Source organism: Suillus paluster (genome assembly GCF_016628075.1).
Source record: "Suillus paluster strain FC165 chromosome Unknown EDB91scaffold_68, whole genome shotgun sequence".
NCBI lineage: Eukaryota > Fungi > Basidiomycota > Agaricomycetes > Boletales > Suillaceae > Suillus > Suillus paluster.
The window spans coordinates 63560-84361 of NW_024537628.1; the positions used below are offsets into that span (position 1 = coordinate 63560).

A 20802-nucleotide genomic window follows, 5' to 3' on the forward strand; every position below is an offset into this window, starting at 1 on the left:
TTAGCTGTTATTGTACTCACTAGTTACGGCATGTAAAAGGAAATTTTCGATTCGCTGGATGCAACACGCGTGCAATGCGCAGCGTTCTCGAAGAACAGCACGCTGACCTCTTGAGACTTCTGGGATATATTTTCGAGGCAAGATAAGTTTGTTACCTCTACATGAGTAGAAGAATATTCTTCTGTGCATGCTTTCAACAAATAAATAGTACCATTCTGCCTATCAACATCTCGATACATTGGGTCGGGAGCACAAGTGTCATCCGCCCCGTTAAAGCGGAGCAGAATGACTAAGGGGCTTTACCCCAGATCCGAGTGCTTGATCCTGCAAGAAGTCAACTATTGCAGGCATACTCTTCGATCACAGACCGAGGCTGTGTGTACTTGCCCAGCGGCTTGTACGGAATATGTGTGAATCTATGCACATGGTTTCAATTATGACGAATGGCTCCATGAGAACGACCATGGTACATACCCAAAACCACCCGGCCCTCCCAGCGCAATACCACGTTCAGTACTGGTCCACTGGGGAGCCGCGGTGATTCCGACCACGAGAACCCGCAACCCGTATTTGTAGTCAGGCGTACCGAGAGCAGACCCATTTTGAGCATCGAGTACGGCGATTAGATCGGGAACAGTCGCGACCATCTTCACAATGATACATTTAGCACCGTCTTCAAAACAAAGGAGCATGCTCTCACAGTGGTCTTTGCATCATCCGCAGTATGTTCTGCATACAGGTTCTCGTTCTTGAATGGAATGGTGAGTTTGCCGGTGAAGCGCTCCATGGGACAATGAGGATCATCATCTACGTCGTCATCCACGGCCAGCGCGGTGATGACGACTTCTCCAATCGTATGACCCTTATAGACACTGAAGCAGATCAGCACTGTTGCCTGACAAGAGATCAAAATAAAATAAAACTGACCGCCTTCTCACATCGGTAATTTTGCCCATGAACAACACTTTTGCAGAATTGGAGCCGCCTACAGCGTCAACAATGATTGTCCCAATCCGAGACAAACTCGACTGTTTTCGAGCAAGTGCAATAGCTCTTCCAATGCGCCAGCTCAACGACACCGTATTCTTGATCATGGCGATATCCACATAGTCAGCCTCTAGAGGGCGACTGGCCAGTCCCACGTAGGTCCTAATGCACGCGATATCGTCCATGACCATCACGCATACTCATGACACATTTTGTCACTCACCCCATTTCAACACATGCCGCTCGTAACGAGGAATCGACGTCGATGTCACGCTTGGCCTTTGTCATGATCTGCAGACAATTCAATCGACCTCGACTTATCAGCACCTGAGAAGGAAACACACCATGATGCTCCCATGTCCACTCGATATGACACTCGGGAGCATCTTGGCTCCTTTGCCGCCGACATCGTAGACATTGGTCGTTGTTTGGTGCCACTTTCATCATCGTAAATTGGAGCATTCATTCAAGATCGGAATCATACTGCTCACAGTGGGGTATGCACGGCCCTGTATGGAGGTGACGATTTAGACAGCGGACCACGTGCCTGGTGTTACATACCATGAAGTCCCCATCTACGCAGGGTATATCGGAGTATTTCGTCGACCCCAGAATCATCTACAGCCATGTCAATAATCGCCTTCGCTTGACAGACAATAGATTCAACATACATTGATCATACCATTTGCACCCCCGATCTCCAGTGCGCAAAGCGCTTCTGGTTTCGCAAGCTAGAAGCCCAAATATTGTTAGAGCACTATGGTCAGTTCAGACCAGCCAAGATCGTATTACCCCTATCAGGGACCACAACTCCACGCTAGCTTCCTGATATCTAAGGACCATGTCAATTAGACCACGCTTTTCATCCACGCAGCAGAAAACTGACTCATTCCCAAGTAGCCTTTCAGAGGACACTTCTGGACTACCCATGCCTCCACCCCATCCAACCACTGCATTGGACGGAACTGACGAAAAGTCAATCACTCGTACTGTTTCACCTGACCTTACGAGCTCTCTGAGTTGCAGGAAACTATGGAGGGGAGACCCGCCGCCGCCGCATCCCAGTACATAGCAGCCATCTGCAATCCACTCCAGATCAACCTCAGACAAGAGCCATTCTCTCCCTTCGATCCTTGGCTTATACTCCAGAATGTCACTCGCACTACGCATGACCGGCGCCACAACGGCAGAGGCGGCGGCGGATGCTACCATTTGTGGCCGGGAGGCGGTCTCTCCGGTAGAAGCTTCAAGACGCAGCGGATCATCGACCTCCGTCCAACTTGGGCTGGCGACACCGCTCCAGTCTCCGGCGGCCTTGACATAGAAACGGCAACGTCCGCTGGTATAGGCGATCGGAATGACCTCGCTCTCTACTATGGCGACGCGGTGTGGATCCGCACCGGAAGCAATTGCTTGAGCGATAGCCCTGGCTTCCACATCAGCGCGAACCTGTATGATAGGTGTCGTGGATGTGTCTTCGAAGGAATCAATGATGCCTGATATCTGCAGATCGAGATTGAGTATCAGTGAGCAGAAGAAGTTCATTTCCGCATTACCTGGGCAATGGCAGCACCAACGGCGTTTGCAACCTCGAAGTGAGGGAATCTGTGAACCCGGCTGATGCCTGCGAGAATATCCGGAGCAAGGATGGACCCTCCGCCGACCAGATAGACTGGGACATCCTGGGAAGACGTTTTCATGACATCAAGGTAGTCCTGAAGCATCTTCTTGATAGCACTTTGAGCACCTTCGATGACCGACTGGCCGATCTTGGAAACGAGACTTTCGTCTCCAATGTTTGAAGCGCGACCTGCTGCAACAACCACGTCTGTAGCGGTCAGTGTAGAGCCACCAAACGCTAGAGATTCGGAGGTGATCCGAAGGCCAACAGAATCAGGACCAACAGTGACCTTCTTTGTGACCGGGTCCTCCCGGATGATGGAACCCCCGCCGAGGCCAATGCTAGAACACAGTCAATCAATTCGGTATCAATTCCCCGGAATACCGTACCTGGTGACATGTGGCATGGAGAAGTTCAGCAAAACTCCACAGAACTCGTGATGAGCTGCGGCTTGGCGAGGGAATCCGTTAGGTCTAATGGGCAGCGTCAGCCTGGTTGACAAACTTCTAAGCTGTCTTCACGAACAACAACATTCCAATATCTGTCTGAAAAAAGACAACAGTGAGCTTGTTGCCACGAATTTGAAGGGTGTCTCAGCGACATACCGTTGTGCCGCCGATGTCAACTACCAGTGCAGATTGCTTTGAGATGCCCGACTCCAATGAGGCCAAAAACGCTGCGCCGCGCATGGAATTCGTTGGGCCGGACGAGCTTCGAGGAAAATCATTAAGCGCTTTTGACAACCCTTGTCACCAAGACCTCCTAGAGAGGAACACGCACAATGTTCGAATAGGAAGACGTGCTGCCTGTGCGCAGCTGAGCAAGGTGCCATCATTGCTCGTGATGAAAACGGGGCACTGAAGCTCAAGTGCCTGGGCAGCCTTCCCGAACCCTATCACCGTCCTCTTCGCGTATCGCAGCAATGCGGCATTCAGGATAGACGCATTTTCGCGCTCCAGCAGCCCGATAGCGGCAACGTCCTTGGAGCATACGACGTCCATTCCCGGGACGCGCTTCCGCACGATCGCTGCGACTGTTTCCTCCTGTTGGATCTCGAAGTCGATGGGGGCGAACACCGAGGACACGACAACTGCGTGTATGCCCTGCAGATGATCTTAGTTGCACCCAACGTGGCCATCATCGTTTTCCGTACCTGGCGCTTGATTTCATCGCAGGCGGATTCGACTTGCGTAAGGACAACGGAAGCAATCTCACTTCCATCAATCTGCAAGCCCCCCGAGAGCAGGAAGTGGGGACCTTCGAGTACTGAGGGAAGCGCACGTCAGTACAGCAGGACATCATCGCATGTTCCACAGCAGCAACTCACGGTCTCGCAGCTCGTACGGAAAGCCTACAAATGGTGGGGTTCCATGCGTGAAAGGGCCGCACAGGCGAATGACCGCAACTCTGTCCAAACGCCGAGGATCTCTTTCCACCAACGCATTCACAAAGTGCTAGGATGCGGGCAAATCAGAAATACAAGCGATGCATGTGCCAAGGGAATCTCACTGTCGTGCCAATGCAGAGCGCTTGGATATTTGACTTGCTCTGGGCGTGTGTCAGCACGGAATCGATGGCGTTTTGGATTCCCAGAGTGACGTCCGCCGTAGTGAGGTGTTTTGCGGATGCGAGGACCTGCCCTCGACGCGAACCCTCTGACAGATCGAGGAGGACTGCATCGCTGGTAAACGTTTCTTGAGTCCGCGGAGTCAGGTGTGTCCAAATCAGGTACGCACGTATTTGTTCCTCCTACGTCAACACCTAACCGCAGAATGGATTGCACTGAACTCATTTATGGTTCTAGGACTGCTGGTATCGTTCGAGACGAGATAAAAGCTAGGCGACTGCGATAAGGATGGTCAAGATGGGGACCGAACCCTTATCCGTGGTGGTTTGGCACGACCAAATTAGCAGGATAAGCGAAATTGAGCTTCGATTCGTATTCAGCACTCCTTAGGAGCTATAAGTAGTCATGTTACTTGAACGATAGCTCGGGCTATTGGACGTAGATTGTGATCGTGACCAGCACAGCTGGGTCATCGACACTACCTACATAAAGATATTCAGTGACTTCTAAGCGATCCGTCAGAGTACCGGATTCGAGTGATCATTGCGATCACATCTGACCGCGCGCAATTGACCACGTAAACACGTGCGCCTTACTAGTAGAGGTCATCTGAACGCAAGCAGATAGACATAAAAATAATGGACTCACCAATACATACAAGTACTAGTACCTTGTCTGAGAAATAGATGGTGACGCATGTGAATATCTATAAAAGTAACATCGTGGGTGTACTTGGTTTGAACTACTACTGGCAGCAGGCCTCCGGATGATCGCTGTCAGAGGCTCGAACGTTCCACACGCGCAGCGCATGAAATTACAGGTCAATATATCTTAAGCCGCAGCATACCCTTGTCAGTAATTCGGCAGAACGCCAAGGGTGCAGAGGATCCGCGTTGGACGAAGGGTAGGGATCGAGACGTGCAAACGGCGACGAGGAACTTTCAGCTACATAACAGTGTCTTCTACATTCATTTTAGGAAGACCTGCGGAGGGAGAGGGGGCTACAAGAAGGACAATCGCTGTAGCTTTTGGTGGACCAGAAATTTGGATTGACAGTAGTTAAACGTTGATTCAAGCAACAGACTTGAACTAGTCAAAGAACCCGAAAGTATCCGTGGGAAATATATTCCAATTTTATATGAGCTTAGTTCGGTTAGGGCATGTTGATTTGGGGCGAGGCTGCGTCGCGTTTCTTGAGACTAACCATCAAGACATTGCAGTTTAATTTGATTGTCGACGGCCTGCGCAGGCATGGCCAGTCCATCAGATGACGGTCTCGCAGAAGTCCTACCAAATATGCCAGATTTCTCTGCGCCAGCCTTTTCTTCCGCAGGCCAACGCAAGTTTCGTCTCCAATTACTCCTCGACAGCAAGGAAAGGCAACTACAGCAGGCCGGAACTCTCGGTCAGCGGGTTCTTGCACAGCAGATAGAGCTCGAAGAGAAGATAAGGCAACTCCAGGAATTTGATGCCGAACGTGCAGAAGACGAGGAACTTGATACTGACGCGCGCGAACGCTATCGCGAACTTGCAGAGACCATTTCTGCCTGGGACGCGGAAAACGCGCAGCTATCCAGTGCTTTTGGTCAAAAAGTAAGTCCTTCATTTAAAAATTTTAGGCTAGCGCCTGTTATTGGTGATGCCACATGTACCACACGCCTCACCTATGAATTCCATAATACACCATGCGCTAACGTGTAATCTACTTATCTTTAGCGTCCTCCTACGCAGCAATCATCTCCAGTAATCTCAGTCAATGATCTTCCTCGGGAGGAGCCCGAGCGCTCCAAAGCTTCATCTTCCTCTGCTGCCCAGTCCCGTCGTGCTAAAAATGCTGCCCATCGCGCAGATGACGTCGGTAAGTTGCCCTGATTCTGTCCTGTTTTGCTTTCAATGCTCACCGTTTTCCTACCAGAATTTGCATTCGAGATCGGAAGCGGACTCCTTACCGAAGTACGACGGCTGCAGAGCCTCCTCGGTGAACGTGACAAGGCCATCCAAGACATGAAGGAGGAGAAAGACGATCTCGAAAAGACCGTCGAGTCCCTACGTACCGCGCTTCGATCACAAGAACAAAGCTCTGGTCCGTCTGTTTAGACTCTCCCCTGGCTTCACGAGACTCACTTGCCACAGACAAGTTCAAAGAGGAAAACTGGAACCTCGAAGTCACTCTTCAAGAATTTCGCACCCAGTTATCAGACTCGCAGTCCACAGTGGTGCGCCTCGAGGGCGAGCACAAGCGCCTCACGAAACTGCTCAACAATGCACGAGAAGTTGCAGACCAGCAAAAGAATGAAGCGCAGCGCGTCCAATCTGTACTCGATGATATGAAAGCTAAGCATGAGACAGACGTAGCACAGGCGCGCAAGCATGCCGCGGGTCTACAGCGCGACAAGTCCGACTTGCAATCCGCACTTGATTCGATGAAGACGGAGGTAGAGAAAGCGAGCCGCCGCCTCGGCCCACGATACGGAAGCCCACTTACTCCAGGCACAAGCCAGGGCAGAGAGTACTCGACTCCTGCTGCGGAGGATGACGATGTTTTCACCAGCGCAGCCAGCACCAATAACCGTCGAAAAATGGACAATTTAGCTGTGTTCCAGCCTGACGCGTTCGAGGATCTTGTAGACATCTCCCCTGATCCGTCACCATCACGTCCATTCCATGCGAGCAACCATCCCAATAACGAGATCGAGGCCCTTCAGCAGCGGCTAGCACATGCTCAGAGACAGATCAGCACCCTGAAGGGCAGTTTACATCGCGAGAAGGAGATGCGGATGGAGTATAGGCGCAAACTGGAGTCTTCGCCAGGGTATGTGCACGACGAGAACGAGCCTCCAGCAGATGAGACGAACGAGGATGATGAAACTGAGAGCAAGCCTCCTCGCCGGCTGACACCATACCGTTCCGGTGGTGGCAGAGCCAGAGGCAGGAGAGGTAGGGGAAGGTCCTCCCTTGTTAGCAGGCTCGGCATGGCGGCGCAAAGCCCCAGTCCTACGTCCGATCACAATGCCTCACCTCCTCCACCCGTGCCACCTCTCCCTGACTTCGCTGATGATCTTCTGTCCGACGAGGATAACTTAGAGGGCGAGCCAGAAGAGCAGAACCATGACTCCTCACCTTTCGCGTCTTCGAAACGAACAAGTGTTGAGGGTATGGACCCGATGTTTGCCAACGTCCTACGCAAGTCTGCTTCCTACAGCTCGCTTCCAAGCCAGTCCAGCCCGCTTCGCCATTCCGTGCTCACTCGCTCCTCGCCACGCGGCGTCGGACGTGGTGGAGCCCCACCAAGACGCTCTCGTGGCGGCGCTGCTTTCCAAGAGGCCAGACCGTTGTCCCTTGTTGGGGCACCTGAAGCTTTGGCTGCAGAGCTCGGCATTGGCATGACACCTGTTACTGAAGATGGTATCGAAGCCAAACTGACTGCTGAAATGGCGTGCCAGACGGACTTCGAGGACGTGTCGGTGATCGTGCCCTCACCCTCTTCCCCAGTGAATGACATGGGTGTGCAAGTCGAGCAAGCCTCTGAACCTACTCCAGCATCCCCCACATCTACCTCTGAAACATCATGCCAGACTGACGAGGAGCCTTCTGTCGCACACATGGAATCAGCTGTGCAGCAAGAGCCCAGTTCTCCCGTCGCAGCACGCACAAGCTTCTACCAGATGCGGTCGCCCGACCGCGTCTTCATCTCACGGACCCCAGGGCGGCGCACTACGCTCACGCAGTCTGATTTCTCTCGTTCGTCAGAGGGCGACAGCACCCTTCGTGGCATCCCCGGTGAAGCTAATGGCCGGCGGCCCATCCCAGGTGGTTTCACGTCCGAGGAAGAGAGCGACGTCGACGCCGATATTGACGACGGAGCGACGGAGACTGGTATCGAGACGGACACTGATGTGGACGACTATCATGACGCGCGGGGCAGCCTTGCTACGGAGTCACAGGAGGACTTCCATTCTGTGTTGACGATGACGGACAACGACTTTTCGGAGAGCGATGATGAGAGTATCAAGGCGTTGGTGATCTCGAGGCGGTCGTCGATGGCGTCTGTGACGCAGCGTCGGGAGTTGCACTATCGTGACACGGCTACGTACGAGGAGAGGGGTGTTGGTATGGAGAGTGTCGAGGAGCCGAATGTCGTCGAAGTCATCAAGGAAGTGGAGGTCATCAGGGAAGTGGAGGTCATCAAAGAGGTACCCGTTGAAGTCATCAAGGAGGTGCTCGTTGAAGTCATCAAGGAGGTGCCCGTTGAAGTCATCAAGGAAATTCGTGTGGAAGTGATCAAGGAAGTCGAGGTGCCTGTCGAAGTCATCAGGGAGGTGGAAGTGATCAAAGAGGTTCCGGTAGAGGTCATCAAGGAGATTGAGATCATCAAGGAGGTCCCGATTGAAGTCGTCAAAGAAGTGCCTGTGGAAGTCATCAAGGAGGTCCAGATACCAGTTGAAGTCATCAAGGCAGTCGGAGTGGCCAAGAAGATCGTTGAGCCACCCAAGCCTGAGCTCAGGGAGATGTCCATTCAAACAGATACCATCGTTGCTTCCCCCGTCAATACGAGCTTCCAAGACATCTCTGTGTCGTCCATAACCCCAACTCCCACACCTGCACCCTCCCTCCCTGCATCCCCAGCTCTCTTCCGAGTCGGCACAACAGTACAACAGTTCCAGTTTGTCCCTGCACCCGCCGCTCCAGTGCCCGCTTCTACTCCCTCTACAATCCGCGACTCTAGTCTCAGTACCTCAAGTTTCGGTATCATTCGTTCCGTTACCTCCAACACAGAGCATCGGCAATCAGTTGATTCTGCAATTTCTTCCGGCGCTGACGATGGACCTCGTCGTTCAAGGACCGCTTCTGCCGTGCCCTCCATTATAGACAAGACTCGTCCCCCTATGATGGTCGTGCCACCACCACCTCGCCAGCCGCCTCCATCAGCCACCATGCCACCACCCCCTTTCGTCCCGGAACGCAGAACAGCTACCACGTCTTCGGCATCGGACGCGCCACCTCCTCGTCCGTCCTCCCCCCCACCTCCAGAACTTATCCAACGTGCCACCACACCGACCTTTGGTTCAATGCTCTCCGTGCATGGCAGGGGATCTTACGGTCCTAGGCAACATGGCTCGAGCATGCCCCCGCCCCAATCGAACTTGCGACAGCCACCGTCCACGAGCAGCTTCCGGTCTGCTGCCAATGCTGCAGCGTATGCACAAAATGCGGCTGCACCGTCTGGCTTACCATCATGGGGTGTGCGCGAGCAACAGAGGAAGGAGATGTCGAGCACGTCTCTGACTTCTGATAGAAGCGCGCTTTCGCCACGATCTTCCATGTCTTCGGACCACAATGTCTTCTTAAATCGTGCACCCGGCCCTAGCGTGCTCAATACCCCTGGCAGGAATCTCGAGCAGCCTAACAATAACAGGAATAGTATGTCGACAGACCCTGCCGTCATTCATGCGATTACCCAGACCATGATCGGCGAGTTCTTGTACAAATATACCCGGCGTACTATTGGCAAGGGCTATGGAGAGAAGAGGCACAAGAGGTTCTTCTGGGTGCATCCGTATACCAAGACTTTGTATTGGAGCTCTGCTGACCCCGGATCGTCAAACGTCTCAGAGTCTAGTGCCAAGAGTGGTGAGTGAATTGATGCGCTCTCTCTCTGATTTAACATTGGATTGATGGCTTGTTTGGCTACAGCTTACATTGAAGGCGTTCGCTCTGTTTTGGACCCCAATCCCATGCCTCCTGGCTTATACCAGTACAGTGTTGTGATATCCACAGCCCAGAGAGAAATGAAGATTACCGCCCCTACCAAGGACCGCCATGACATTTGGCTCAATGTTCGTTGGTCTCTTCTTCTGACTTTTGAGTGGTCACTTACATCTTTTTAGGCTTTGAAATACCTGCTTGCACGTCCCAGCCCTACGATGGCGCCCTCAACCAGTCAGAATGAAAATGCGGCCACTATGAGCCCTATGTCTCAAAGCGTGGAGCTTACAGACGATGATCACCGTCAGCTGATGGACACAAGCCCCCAAAGTCAACGAAGTGGTCGAAGCAGCCGGAACGGCGCCTTCAGCACCACGCCGCGGGGCACTCGAAGCAGATCACAACTCTCTGTTCGAGGGTCCATAGGCAAACGGTCTGGAACGCCAGCCGCAGAATACCTCCGATGGGCAGCGCCCGAGAGCCCGTACAGCCCCACGAGGTCCTTCGAACGAGTAATGGGTCATAGCCAAGACGATGGCGAACTTGAGTTTGAACTCCATGGCGAATCTCAGTCGGACGACGGGTTCGAGGGCTTGGAAAATGTGCGCGCCTGTTGTGATGGACGTCATACTGTCGGACATTCTGGTCATCGTCATCACCACCATCATCACTCCCACAATGGTGACCACCTTCTTGAAATTAGTGCTCCCGTACGGCCGGAATCTCCTGCGTGGTCACTCCGATCACGAACGGGGAGTGCACACTCTCATGAGATAGGCGGTTTGTTCTCATGGGGCCGAGGGGACGATGGAAAGCTTCGCTTTGGCTCTCGACGATCTACAAAGACTGTACCTAACGCTGCTGGTGATCGGTAGTGGGCGATCGACGCCCTTTTCCTTGCTCTTGCCTTGCCTGTTTTTTTTTTTTTGCTTTTCTCGCACAATATCTCGCTTTCTCGCAGCCTACGCTCCCTGATAATGGTCGTCGCTATATCATGATATAAATTCCTTATATTTCACTTTTTGTTCTTCTCGTGTATGCATTATTTCTTTTTTTTTTTTGGCAGAGTTACCCCGAGATTTCTGAGAACCGAATCCGCTCCTTGTATCTCACCGGAAAGCTATCTCACATACCCACATTCCTTTGCTCAATTCCATCCGATTATCCATCCAAACCCTAGTAAGTTTGAATCCGATCAACTCCAGGATATAGCATATTAGATGACCTTGCTCAACCCGCCACTACTTCGTCAACTTTGGATCGGTGTATGCAAAAGCCCTGGTGTGTAGTGAGTTTGTGAGTGATGTTAAGAGTTGGGAGGGGAATGCAACGTACTGGCGTCACCCATTCTCTGTTGCAGCTGCAACATGCGCCAGCCCAGTCATAGTTACCGAGCTTGGCACCGCATTTCGGGCAAATAATCTTCCCTGCTAATTGGCCATCCTCCAGAAACGGTTCCATCCATTTCATCTGAAAGGGTGATTGGGCCCGGATCAAACAACAAGCAAAGAAACACAAACTGGTTCGACAAAATAGCCAGAACACTTGGGGTTCATGAGGATCGGTGGACTGACCACCGATCTGGACCCGTTGATGCCCGTCATACTCAACGATGGAGGCGTGCGCAGCGCTGCAAGTTTCGGATGAGAATGCAGCTCAGCCGCCAGGTCCAATGGGCTCGCATACTGCGTGCTCGGTTGAGGAGGCGGTCCGCTATTCTTCAATGCGTCCCTGGTCTCCTGTACAAGCGACAGCACACGCACCGTCTCGGATTGTGCAGCCGTCCCTGTTGGCGGGTCTTCATCTATGGCGACAGTTGCATCGAGTGCATCTGATAGGTCCTTCCCGAGGCCTTCCATTGACATCGAGGATCGCCGGGGAGGCTTTACGTCAACTCCAGAGGGAGACGGGTCACCCACGTGCCCGTTCTCGACTTGGTCAGACTCGGAGTCATCCTCCGTCTCGAGCGCTGACATTGAGAGTGCTGACATTGAAATCGATGACATTGAGAGCGATTCCATCAGCCCCCGACCGCCGAAGCTCGCGGACGGTCGTCGTGAGGGTGTGGCGCGGTCGTTCGCAGACGGGCGTCTTGATGTGGCAGGCGATAGCGAGGGCAGAGCAGGCGTCGGTGGGCCTAGTTGCCCGTGATCGAGCATGTGCTCACGCGTCGCTAGCTCTTGCCTGTGAAAGGTGGTGTATAATAGCATCGGGATCGCGAGATGATCTGAGGATGACCTACCTGCACATCTTGCATCGTATGCGGCGGCTTGGTGCGATCATTGGTGTGTTGGATGCGGAATCAGATGGCGTACGGGGATGCTTGGCGAACATTGCGGTCTCTGGCATCGTGCCATCTCCATCTAAGATTCAATCAATCAGCACCGATCAAACCCGGACTGGAGCCTGAAGCATCGATTATCGCATGCAGGGCAGAATATGGACTTACTCAGAATATCTTCCATCGTCCGTTCCAGATAGAACATGCGAGTGGCCTTATCTTGACGCGTGAACTTATATGATGCTCGGTAAAACACCATAAGCTGTTCCATAAACCCTTCATTTGGCCTGCAGAAGCATCCTTATCTGGGTAGTTCAGGAACGAGCTAAGTGTAGCTTACTCGACGATGGGCCTCACTTTCCTTATCATGTCTACAGCGCTCGCTGGGTCGAGCTGGAGTGAGTACATAAGGTACGCTGCGACAATCGTCGCGCTTCTGCCTGTGTGATCGGACGTTAGGAAGTGATCCGCTAGCTGGAGAAGAGAAGATGTGAGCGTACTGATTCCAGCCCCACAGTGCACGAGTACACCACGACCCTTGTCCAGCTCGTTCTGGATAAATGATATCGATGGAAGAAAGTGCACGAGGACATCTTCATTTGCACTATCATCAACGTTGATTTGGTATTTGTTAAAGGTCTGGTGGTATCTGCATTAGCTTCTGCCTCGGATCTTTTTTCTCGCATAATACTAGAGAATACATAGAAACCTGGTGACATGAATAGTAGAGTGCTAGTGACACGCACCGCATGAATGGTAACTTTGCCTCGCATTGCTGTTACAATGCTGAAGATATTTCTCTCCTTCAATCCCTTGACATCCGAAGCGCTCTTCAAATCTCCAATCCAAACACCTGGCACGACTTCATCCATCGTAGATTCGTAGGTGGTAGAGGAATAAGGATACTGAGTCCGCCCGATTTTTCCTGTTGAGACTATTTAAATTGGGGGTATTAGTATTTCAGGGCCTCGACCAACGTTATCATGAGTCGAGTCTTTAATAATTTAGCAGTCAGCTAGGGAGTGCGCAGTTCTGTAAATGAACTGAAGCCGGGCCACAATTGTGAAACGTCGGAACAGTCCGTCAGTGACGTTTTAGTTCACGGAGCTAGCCAGAGCTAATACCCAACACTAATGTCCCTTGTCTATATTGGCGTCGCGTTCAAATCAACATGATCATCGATTCAATATAGGCATGCTGTCCCCGGAACCGGTTACACGCGTCAGTCACCAAGACTTTCGGCTCAAGCACAAAACGATTCGTCGAGGATTAGACCCACTGAGGTCTGGGCTGGCACGCAGATACTTACTAGAGGCATCAGGCTTAGACTCGGATCTGAGTATCATCCAGCCAGCAGGCTGTTTGCACACAAGGCAACTTCAGTGAACTGTACTATTGCCCGAGCACATCTGTGTTTAGATCATTGACAACGGTATTGGTATATTGATGCATTTTCGCGGAGGGCAGAACAAACAGCCACTGCGAAAAGGTGTCAGTCACGGCATCACGCCCTTGGCCCTAAAAAGTGGTCACTGAAAAAATCGCGAGAGCTCTGATTGTCTAGCTCCTTTCCTCCCATCGTTCATAGTCATTCGAAGCAAGACTTGCATGGTACTTGTTCTCCACGGTCTCACGTAAAGCATCAAGATTATTCAGGGCTTCCATCAGTGCGTTTAAGGATGACAGTCCATCTGACAAAATTCAATCAGAGGATGCCCCAATGAAATGCGGAAGAATGGTGGATACACACCATACATCTGTATTCGCAGCTGGATGAGGTTTTCCGAAGGGTAAGGAACGCTGTAAATGCCATCAGAAAATCATCATAGAAAAGTAAGAGGTAGTTCCCGATCGTGCTGCCAAGCTTAATATCGGTCCGATGACCAGGGTGGCTGGAAAAAGCAACGCAGGCCAGTAAGACACGAGGCGGGAGATGATCACGCTCAGAATGCTCTATAATCACAAATATCACATTCCCTGCGCGGAAGCCGCGCCGAAGGTGACAGAACAAAATACTGGCAGTGCTTGCTCACCTGTATCCGTAAAGTTCCATCTTTGGGCTTCATTAGAACATCAAAGGAGACGCCAGTCAACATCCGGAATATAATGGAAAGAAAGCAGAGCGGCATACCTCTTCATAATCATCCAGCGCAGAGCGTTCCCCGATGGTATGTCGCTGCTGAGAGATCGGATGCCGCACCATTCATCTGAGAAATTTTAGATGATCGATATGGATGCAGATAGGGATCTGGCAGGCAGGATCTTAATTTTGGGGGATGTCTCTACCATGGAACAATGTGCATGTCGACGACAACTTGAAGGTTATTGAAGACATAATTGAAATCCCAAAAAGGGTATTAGGGTCTAAGAAGGTGACACGAGGCCTTGCCTGTATGATATTTCTCTTGTCACACACTCGACGCTGAAGAGACATTGTCTGGTATATGTTATAGGCTAATAGATACGAGTCATTGCTATAATTGTTCATTGAATCATTGAAACTCCGATTGAGGTTGTTGAGGCCAAATACATGCAAACAAGCTCCGGGAAGCCTTTGTCAAATTCTTTTGTCTCCGTGTCAGGGCATACAATGCATTATCTTATGAACAACTATGGCAGCCTCAGATGTCGCTTAGATATTCCTTTATTGCCTGGTATAAAGATCATCGCCTTTCCCCGGACATTTGACGTTTCTCATCTGTTTCGATAACTCCGTCTCAGTTCATACTCCTCTGTTCAAGTTCCATATATTCGACACTCAAAGCAGGCCTTTGGGAACCCTGGTGGACACTTCAGCTAACTGAACATTTCATCATTTTACGCGTCATTATTCTTCGCCTCTCCAAGTTATTCTCCCCACAATGAACTCATGTGCATCGTCTGCATCTGTTCGCCCTACCCTTCCCCCGCTGCATACGCTTGATCTTCCTCGTGGAGACACTCAGCTCCCCCCCATTGACGCACTCCATCTTCATGACCCCCACGAATTCAAACCCCAGGTTAGTTTGGATCCGTGATATACACAGCTCTTACTGAGATTATAACACCTTCCAGATTCCAAGGCTGCACATTCCTAGTAAATATCCACATGCACGCCAGAACCGTCAGATCTCTATTTCATCATCAACGTCTTCTCGCACCCCTTCTCCTACCCCTTCGCCCCTCTCATCCTCGCGTTCTTCTACTTCTGGAGGTCGATCCACTAAAATACGTCTTGTGCCTACCACTTTTGAGCACGCAGACGCAGTTGTTATCGTTCCTCCGCCCGATGCCCCACACGTGCACCCCCTCTCCGGCGTCACAAACCTTAAACACCCCGCGCAGCCCCTACTCCTTGTCGGGCCTGCCTTGCAGCACATACGCCACCCGCAGCGGCAGATAGCCAAGGGGGCACGTTTGCACCCATATCGCATCGTGCGTACTCCGGCAGATCGCAGATTTTCTATTGCATCCATCACCACGAGCGCATGAACCTTACAATAACACGCCTCAGTAATACCATAGGATTTGTGATGTATTGCTAGCGCCACCATTAGTGTATTACCAGCATTCTTTCTGTAGGAGGCGTTGTCAGAAGTGTACCAGGATATTTTGTGTTTTTATGTTACAAAAGAAGTTAATGAATACAATGCACTTTCATGAAAAGAGCTACGCATATGTTCAAGGTGTCTGATTCACCTTTATCATAGTGAAGGAGACGGGTACCATGCATACGAGAACAAAGGTCTGATGGATACGCAATTCCTGACACCGATCATCTTCTGTCCATCCTCGAGCTTGAAGCCTGGAAAAATCCTGGTGGAACAAAGGAACAATGCATGCAAATGAGTCGTCCTGAACCACAGGACCTTCCAATTCGGGAATCTGAATCATCAAAATTATATAACAAGTCCCTCTTGGTTTTGTTTTCCATGTTCAAGCACACTAACACCAGAATTCCATATTCAGGGAAATCCCAACTGCTATCCATCTCGTTGGGAAGGACAGCGCGTTCTTTGTATTATCTATGTCCGAATATTGGTAGTTTCCATACTAGTATTGCGGCAAGTGACCTCCCGTTGCATTGCTTTGGTTAAATTGGTTTGCCTCTCGCTCGACAAATGTCCCGCGCTCGGCGAGTTCAACCAGTACTCGCCCTTGCGTAGGTACGGTCCTGCACCTAACGTCGCAGATCCAGCTGCAAATATCCTCTTTGATGTTATCCGGGATTAATCAAAGGCGTTTAATATGGACGACTGTGCGATCAGGTATCCTACAAACATATTGGACATCGCATATTTGTTGGGAAACCTTTTAGCTGAAATACAAGGTTTTGGCAGACCTCAGTTTTGATGCTGTACTGCCCATTCTTCACTACTCGGCAAACGAGTCCTTCACAAAGTATCAGATGTTCAAATTTTTCGTTAACATTTTTTGCTTTAATGGTATGAATTATATAAACCTGTCTCCACTCCCCCGACTGCCAATTAAAATCGCTCATGGACTGGTTCTGGTGTCACATCAGGCCCTTACAACTGCCACCTTTCTACTACTAAAACAGAGAAAGTACTGTTCCTAGAATGCTCAGGATTTAGAACGCGGTGGCAGGAATATTTACACGACGGCAAATAGACCCCTGTATTTGTAGTAGTAGTATTACTACTAGGTGGTAAAGCTCTGCTCTTCGCGTTCCGATTCTTGTTGCCAACGATTAATCCTATTTTCCCTTCGCATGTCCCTTTTGCTGCTCCTTCCTTGTCTCCCTTGTTCCTCCACATTCTTCCTGATGAAGGAGTCGGCTAAAATTCACCTGCTTCTCCGCTACTCTTTCGGCCCTCGTCCTTCGCATCTATGTCCATCTCCTCGGCATCTCGCAAACCACCTGCCTTATATCCATACCCAGACACATCGATCTCCTCGAACCTGTCAGCAGCACCGACTACTGGGAACACACGGTTCAGTGCCCAATAGACAAGGGCAGAAACCCCAAAGCCCGTGAAGAACGATAAATCGTAGATCCGGGTGGCTGCTAGGGGGACAGTCCGCCCGGCTAGAAAGCAGCAGCTCAGCATCAGCGCATCGCGATTGTGTGGTTAACTTACTAGCTCCAGCGAAACCGACAGCGTTGATAAGGATTCCGGAAATATACGCGGCGTATGCACTTGATTGCACTTGTCAGGGTTTTGAACGCTTCAAGCCTATTGAGACTCTCACCGGAAGTTGATCCCATATGTATACCAGTACCAAGTGCCCTTCCCTGTACGATAAAGGTCCTTGATGTTATAGTGACCCTTGCGGACAATGTAATATTCCGTCACCTATCGCAACCCGTTCAGATCACTGGAAAGAATCATGACAGAATTGCCTACCATAACCCCAGCAATGGAGCTCAGGAACACCGAATATGCAGAGAGGTAAGAGGTGAACTCATTACTGTTCTTCAGAAGGTTCCATGGGCACATGGCCAGACCAACGATGGCAGCAATGTACCCGCCACGTCGGATGTTCTGCAGTCAAATCTTAGTATGTAGGTTTTGTTTATACATTGGTGATGCATACAATGAAACGAGGGAACAGTGCGGTCAAATCACACCCTGCCGACACTGAGTTCGCACAGATGTTCGTGCTTGGTGACCGACGTCAGCTTAAGGACCGCCCTGGACATGTTTGTACTCACCCCAACTGGGAGAAGAAGCATCAGAATCGTACCCAACACCGAATAAGATGCGCGACGTCACCTGTGCAAGCATGAATGAAGTCGAGATAAACCATACCTGCCAAATGGAAGACACGACAACGCGTCAGCTATACGCCCACCTCCTCGGAATCCCAGTCACGCACCCCGAATCTCGTGGCTTTCGACGGATTGTCATTCAAGAAATTTTCCAAAAGAACAATAGGTGACCAGATGGCCGTCCCGTAAATTGCCTGCGACGACGAGCTCACAAGGATGCCAATCAAACACACGAACGCCGCTGTGACAGGACTCGCAACCAGTTGTGGGTATAGTGCAGCCGATGGGGTACGTGCGCGGGAGGCAAAGTCCGGTGCGTTTGTGATAATCGTTACCTGGTTACTGATGCATGACATGGCACTGACCACCATGGCCCAGCCCAGCTTGGATCCATGCAGCGTGGAAGGTTGGTGAACGATCGGGCCAATTCCGTGAGCTTTTACAATGCACCATACTGAGGAACTGTAATTGAGGCTATGGGCATCAGGATGGGCGTCAAAAGGAAGAAGTGGCGGCTGAGGAAGGTCACTTTATGACCACCGGATAATATACGTGTACTTACACTTTGTGCACAGGGAACCAAATGACTGGCAGTGAAATGAGCCAGAAGAGGAAGAAGCACAGAAAATCTCGAGTGTCTGTTCCAGAGGATGCGGGCATTGAATTTGCTATTGCTCAGCCTCAGCTGGATATATATCATACATCAGGAACTGAGATATGTGACGCACGCAAGTCATTAATGCTAGGCCACATTGCCCTGAGCATTACTAGCACACAGGAACCGCCAATGCTTGTCCTGGACACCATACCATATGCTGTGCTACTCAGCTCGCGTGTCACTGTAAAGGCAGAAATGCGCACCATGCCATAGGCAGCGCGATTGAAGACACACCACAGGCTGCCAAACATCCCAAAGCTTGTGCGATTCACGATTGGAAACATCACATGGAAAACGGCACCGGGACGCGCATTCAGAACAAGGAACGGCGCTGCCAATGCCATAACCCAGCCATACACATAGCCAGGCTTGCCACCACGACATTCCTAGTTGGATCATGGAGCTTGGATGTTTCATTTAACACATATCAAGGATACATAACGACAGCGAGCGTACGATACGATCATCCACATGTAAACATTAAACATGTCTGCTATCCAGAAGGCAACGTAGTTGTATGCACGCCATGTTTGTTTCTCTGGTTCGACAGGCAGCAAATCTTCGTTCTACGGAACGGGTTATGGGGTATTCGAATTCGTAGTGGACACTCACGGTGATGAGCTGCTCGGTGAGCGTGAGATTGGGCTCATGAGTGACTTCGAGGCTTTGGATAATCCTATTGACCAAGCCCATGGCAAGTTCAACTAATGGTGGGACGGCACCATCATTGTCCGCAACTCGCAGGTCTTTAATTATGTCTGCAGCCTTGTGTGCTTATCGCTCGAATTTGTCAAGAAATTCACCGCCACTGTCACAGCCTAGTGTACACGTGCAACTGGTGGGCGAAAAATAGATATGGGGCTTCCAACGTGCCTGTCGTTGGTTTCAAGAGGACGGCGATAAAACGGGATGACGTTCATATCTGGCCGAGTACGAATGCTTCCTAGGCGGCCACAGTCAAATACGATTACAAGACGTTGGGGGGAGAGGCTTTATCCACGCGAATGAACATACGCACGTAATCCGACGCGAGACCAATGTTGAAGGTGTCTGCGAGGATTTGATGCGAGATAAACCTCGAGTGTGAGGCCTGAAAGTCGGGAAATGACCTAACGAGCGTTCTTGACAATACCCAACACGAACCTACACACCTTGACGTGAACGCGAGAAGAATCACGCCAACCCTAACGTGCGAGTGTCGAACAAACCAATGAATTATGCAATACAGTTGAAATGCTCATGTAGCAGCAAGCCTGGATCAAGAGGCGTGCGATGGAGAAAGCCGAAACACCAACACTTTGCTTACCGTAAGCAAAAACCTTAATCTCAGCCACTTTGGCGTTAGAGTATGTTGTCGTCTGAACTTCTCGACAGCACTTTCAATTCTTCGCAAAATCTTTTGGTAACCTGGGGGAGGTGGTGGTTATAGGTACCTTAGAGTAATTCTAGACACCTGTATTAATAAATTCCATATGCTGTAGCTGATTTCCCCTGCAAAGTGTTTTTTTTTGTTTTTTTTTTGGCTGCACGTGAGTCGTGATTTCACGTGGCGATCAATTGATGAGATCATTGTCATATGTTACATGTATCGCTGTGTCGTCCATATCCCTTAGCACCAGCAGTTTTCTGGCCATTCCTTCTTATTCTTATTTGGACAGGAGCCTATATTATATACCCAGCCCGTTATGAATCATGGTTTGCCATCGAATCTCAAGCATCAGACTCACAAAGCAGTTGTGTTTCTCCGATTCTAGACTTAGACCAAATTTCTTTTGAACTTGACCATGCTCAATGGACGCATAATCTGCCTCTCAGTCCAATCAACATTAATGCACATTCTCTTGATGATACAGTTTCCATCAATCCTGATACCCCTGTCCTGTTCTCTCCCGCACTGCCATCTTCAATTCATCCAACAGGAACTTGATCCAAAGCATCCGACACTGCTGTTATACCTTTTTCTGACGATTCCGACACTTTGCTGCTTGAACCCAACATATTACTCAAATCAAACATGCCTGCTGATCTTATGCGTCTATTTTCAGCAAATCTTATTCAGAAGCATGCGGGAACTCACTGGTGGGAAGTCAAGTGTCCAGACTGCAAAGCCTGGATCAAGACCACCCTTCTGACCTGAATTCTGAGCAATTTAGATGCTCCAGGGTATTTTAATACTCTCAGTGATCATCGGCAGGGTAAAAAGTGTCTGAAAGGCCACAATCAAGCAGATTCTGAGCGATCACCAAGCATAGTCAGCTCTGCCTCGAGT

At 50.5% G+C, this 20802-nt stretch overlaps 6 protein-coding genes across 6 annotated transcripts; 2 read left to right on the top strand and 4 right to left on the bottom strand.

Moving 5' to 3' along the window:
- Positions 1-15: 15 nt before the first annotated feature.
- Positions 16-4815, bottom strand: EDB91DRAFT_1156058 (hydantoinase). The gene is made up of 20 exons (XM_041319612.1): positions 4345-4815; positions 4118-4289; positions 3936-4062; positions 3762-3874; positions 3389-3711; positions 3214-3319; positions 3134-3153; positions 2998-3081; positions 2544-2949; positions 1874-2490; positions 1780-1819; positions 1659-1718; positions 1549-1605; positions 1479-1496; positions 1332-1424; positions 1211-1278; positions 928-1149; positions 701-872; positions 475-647; positions 16-416 (listed from the first exon to the last, which is right to left on the bottom strand). Exons 1-20 carry the CDS (start codon positions 4398-4400, stop codon positions 335-337), a joined length of 3009 nt encoding a protein of 1002 aa, XP_041173186.1. The 5' UTR covers positions 4401-4815; the 3' UTR covers positions 16-334.
- A 656-nt stretch (positions 4816-5471) lies between these two features.
- EDB91DRAFT_1059250 (coiled-coil protein) lies at positions 5472-10756 on the top strand (the record flags this gene model as incomplete). Its single annotated transcript, XM_041314227.1, has 7 exons — positions 5472-5768; positions 5892-6033; positions 6091-6258; positions 6309-8368; positions 8669-9806; positions 9870-10012; positions 10064-10756. The coding sequence occupies 7 exons, from the start codon at positions 5472-5474 to the stop codon at positions 10754-10756; spliced, it is 4641 nt and encodes a 1546-aa protein (XP_041173187.1).
- A 355-nt stretch (positions 10757-11111) lies between these two features.
- Positions 11112-13034, bottom strand: EDB91DRAFT_1059141 (uncharacterized protein; the record flags this gene model as incomplete). The annotated part of the gene is made up of 8 exons (XM_041314222.1): positions 11112-11159; positions 11217-11351; positions 11402-12065; positions 12124-12244; positions 12331-12449; positions 12503-12602; positions 12663-12801; positions 12909-13034. 8 exons carry the CDS (start codon positions 13032-13034, stop codon positions 11112-11114), a joined length of 1452 nt encoding a protein of 483 aa, XP_041173188.1.
- Positions 13035-13540: 506 nt separating this feature from the next.
- Positions 13541-14602, bottom strand: EDB91DRAFT_1156082 (uncharacterized protein). Its single transcript, XM_041319613.1, has 4 exons — positions 14294-14602; positions 14196-14222; positions 13913-13962; positions 13541-13853 (listed from the first exon to the last, which is right to left on the bottom strand). Exons 1-4 carry the CDS (start codon positions 14305-14307, stop codon positions 13723-13725), a joined length of 222 nt encoding a protein of 73 aa, XP_041173189.1. The 5' UTR covers positions 14308-14602; the 3' UTR covers positions 13541-13722.
- A 112-nt stretch (positions 14603-14714) lies between these two features.
- EDB91DRAFT_1156084 (uncharacterized protein) lies at positions 14715-15960 on the top strand. Its single transcript, XM_041319614.1, has 2 exons — positions 14715-15161; positions 15217-15960. The coding sequence occupies exons 1-2, from the start codon at positions 15024-15026 to the stop codon at positions 15631-15633; spliced, it is 555 nt and encodes a 184-aa protein (XP_041173190.1). The 5' UTR covers positions 14715-15023; the 3' UTR covers positions 15634-15960.
- Positions 15961-16166: 206 nt separating this feature from the next.
- Positions 16167-20549, bottom strand: EDB91DRAFT_1085291 (permease for cytosine/purines, uracil, thiamine, allantoin-domain-containing protein; the record flags this gene model as incomplete). Its single annotated transcript, XM_041315881.1, has 23 exons — positions 16167-16352; positions 16484-16533; positions 16802-16924; positions 16952-17191; positions 17244-17302; positions 17356-17459; positions 17511-17648; positions 17701-17735; positions 17819-17915; positions 17983-18069; positions 18109-18210; positions 18241-18337; positions 18438-18462; positions 18604-18671; positions 18768-18919; positions 18995-19099; positions 19146-19291; positions 19548-19623; positions 19685-19717; positions 19840-19940; positions 20117-20195; positions 20261-20337; positions 20489-20549. The coding sequence occupies 23 exons, from the start codon at positions 20547-20549 to the stop codon at positions 16167-16169; spliced, it is 2241 nt and encodes a 746-aa protein (XP_041173191.1).
- Positions 20550-20802: the final 253 nt, after the last annotated feature.

What these genes read in the sequence shown, in the direction of transcription:
- EDB91DRAFT_1156082 (XM_041319613.1), bottom strand. An exon ending in ATGGAACTTTACGGATACAG is followed by an intron (nt 13,963 to 14,195) that starts GTGAGCAAGCAC and finishes TGGCATTTACAG; the next exon opens with CGTTCCTTACCCTTCGGAAA. An exon ending in GCTGCGAATACAGATGTATG is followed by an intron (nt 13,854 to 13,912) that starts GTGTGTATCCAC and finishes GAATTTTGTCAG; the next exon opens with ATGGACTGTCATCCTTAAAC.
- EDB91DRAFT_1156084 (XM_041319614.1), top strand. Translation starts at nt 15,024, where the DNA reads ATGAACTCATGTGCATCGTCTGCATCTGTTCGCCCTACCCTTCCCCCG. An exon ending in CCCACGAATTCAAACCCCAG is followed by an intron (nt 15,162 to 15,216) that starts GTTAGTTTGGAT and finishes AACACCTTCCAG; the next exon opens with ATTCCAAGGCTGCACATTCC.
- EDB91DRAFT_1156058 (XM_041319612.1), bottom strand. Translation starts at nt 4,400, where the DNA reads ATGAGTTCAGTGCAATCCATTCTGCGGTTAGGTGTTGACGTAGGAGGA. An exon ending in CGTCTTCCTATTCGAACATT is followed by an intron (nt 3,320 to 3,388) that starts GTGCGTGTTCCT and finishes TTTTCCTCGAAG; the next exon opens with CTCGTCCGGCCCAACGAATT. An exon ending in GTGCAAATGGTATGATCAAT is followed by an intron (nt 1,606 to 1,658) that starts GTATGTTGAATC and finishes ACATGGCTGTAG; the next exon opens with ATGATTCTGGGGTCGACGAA.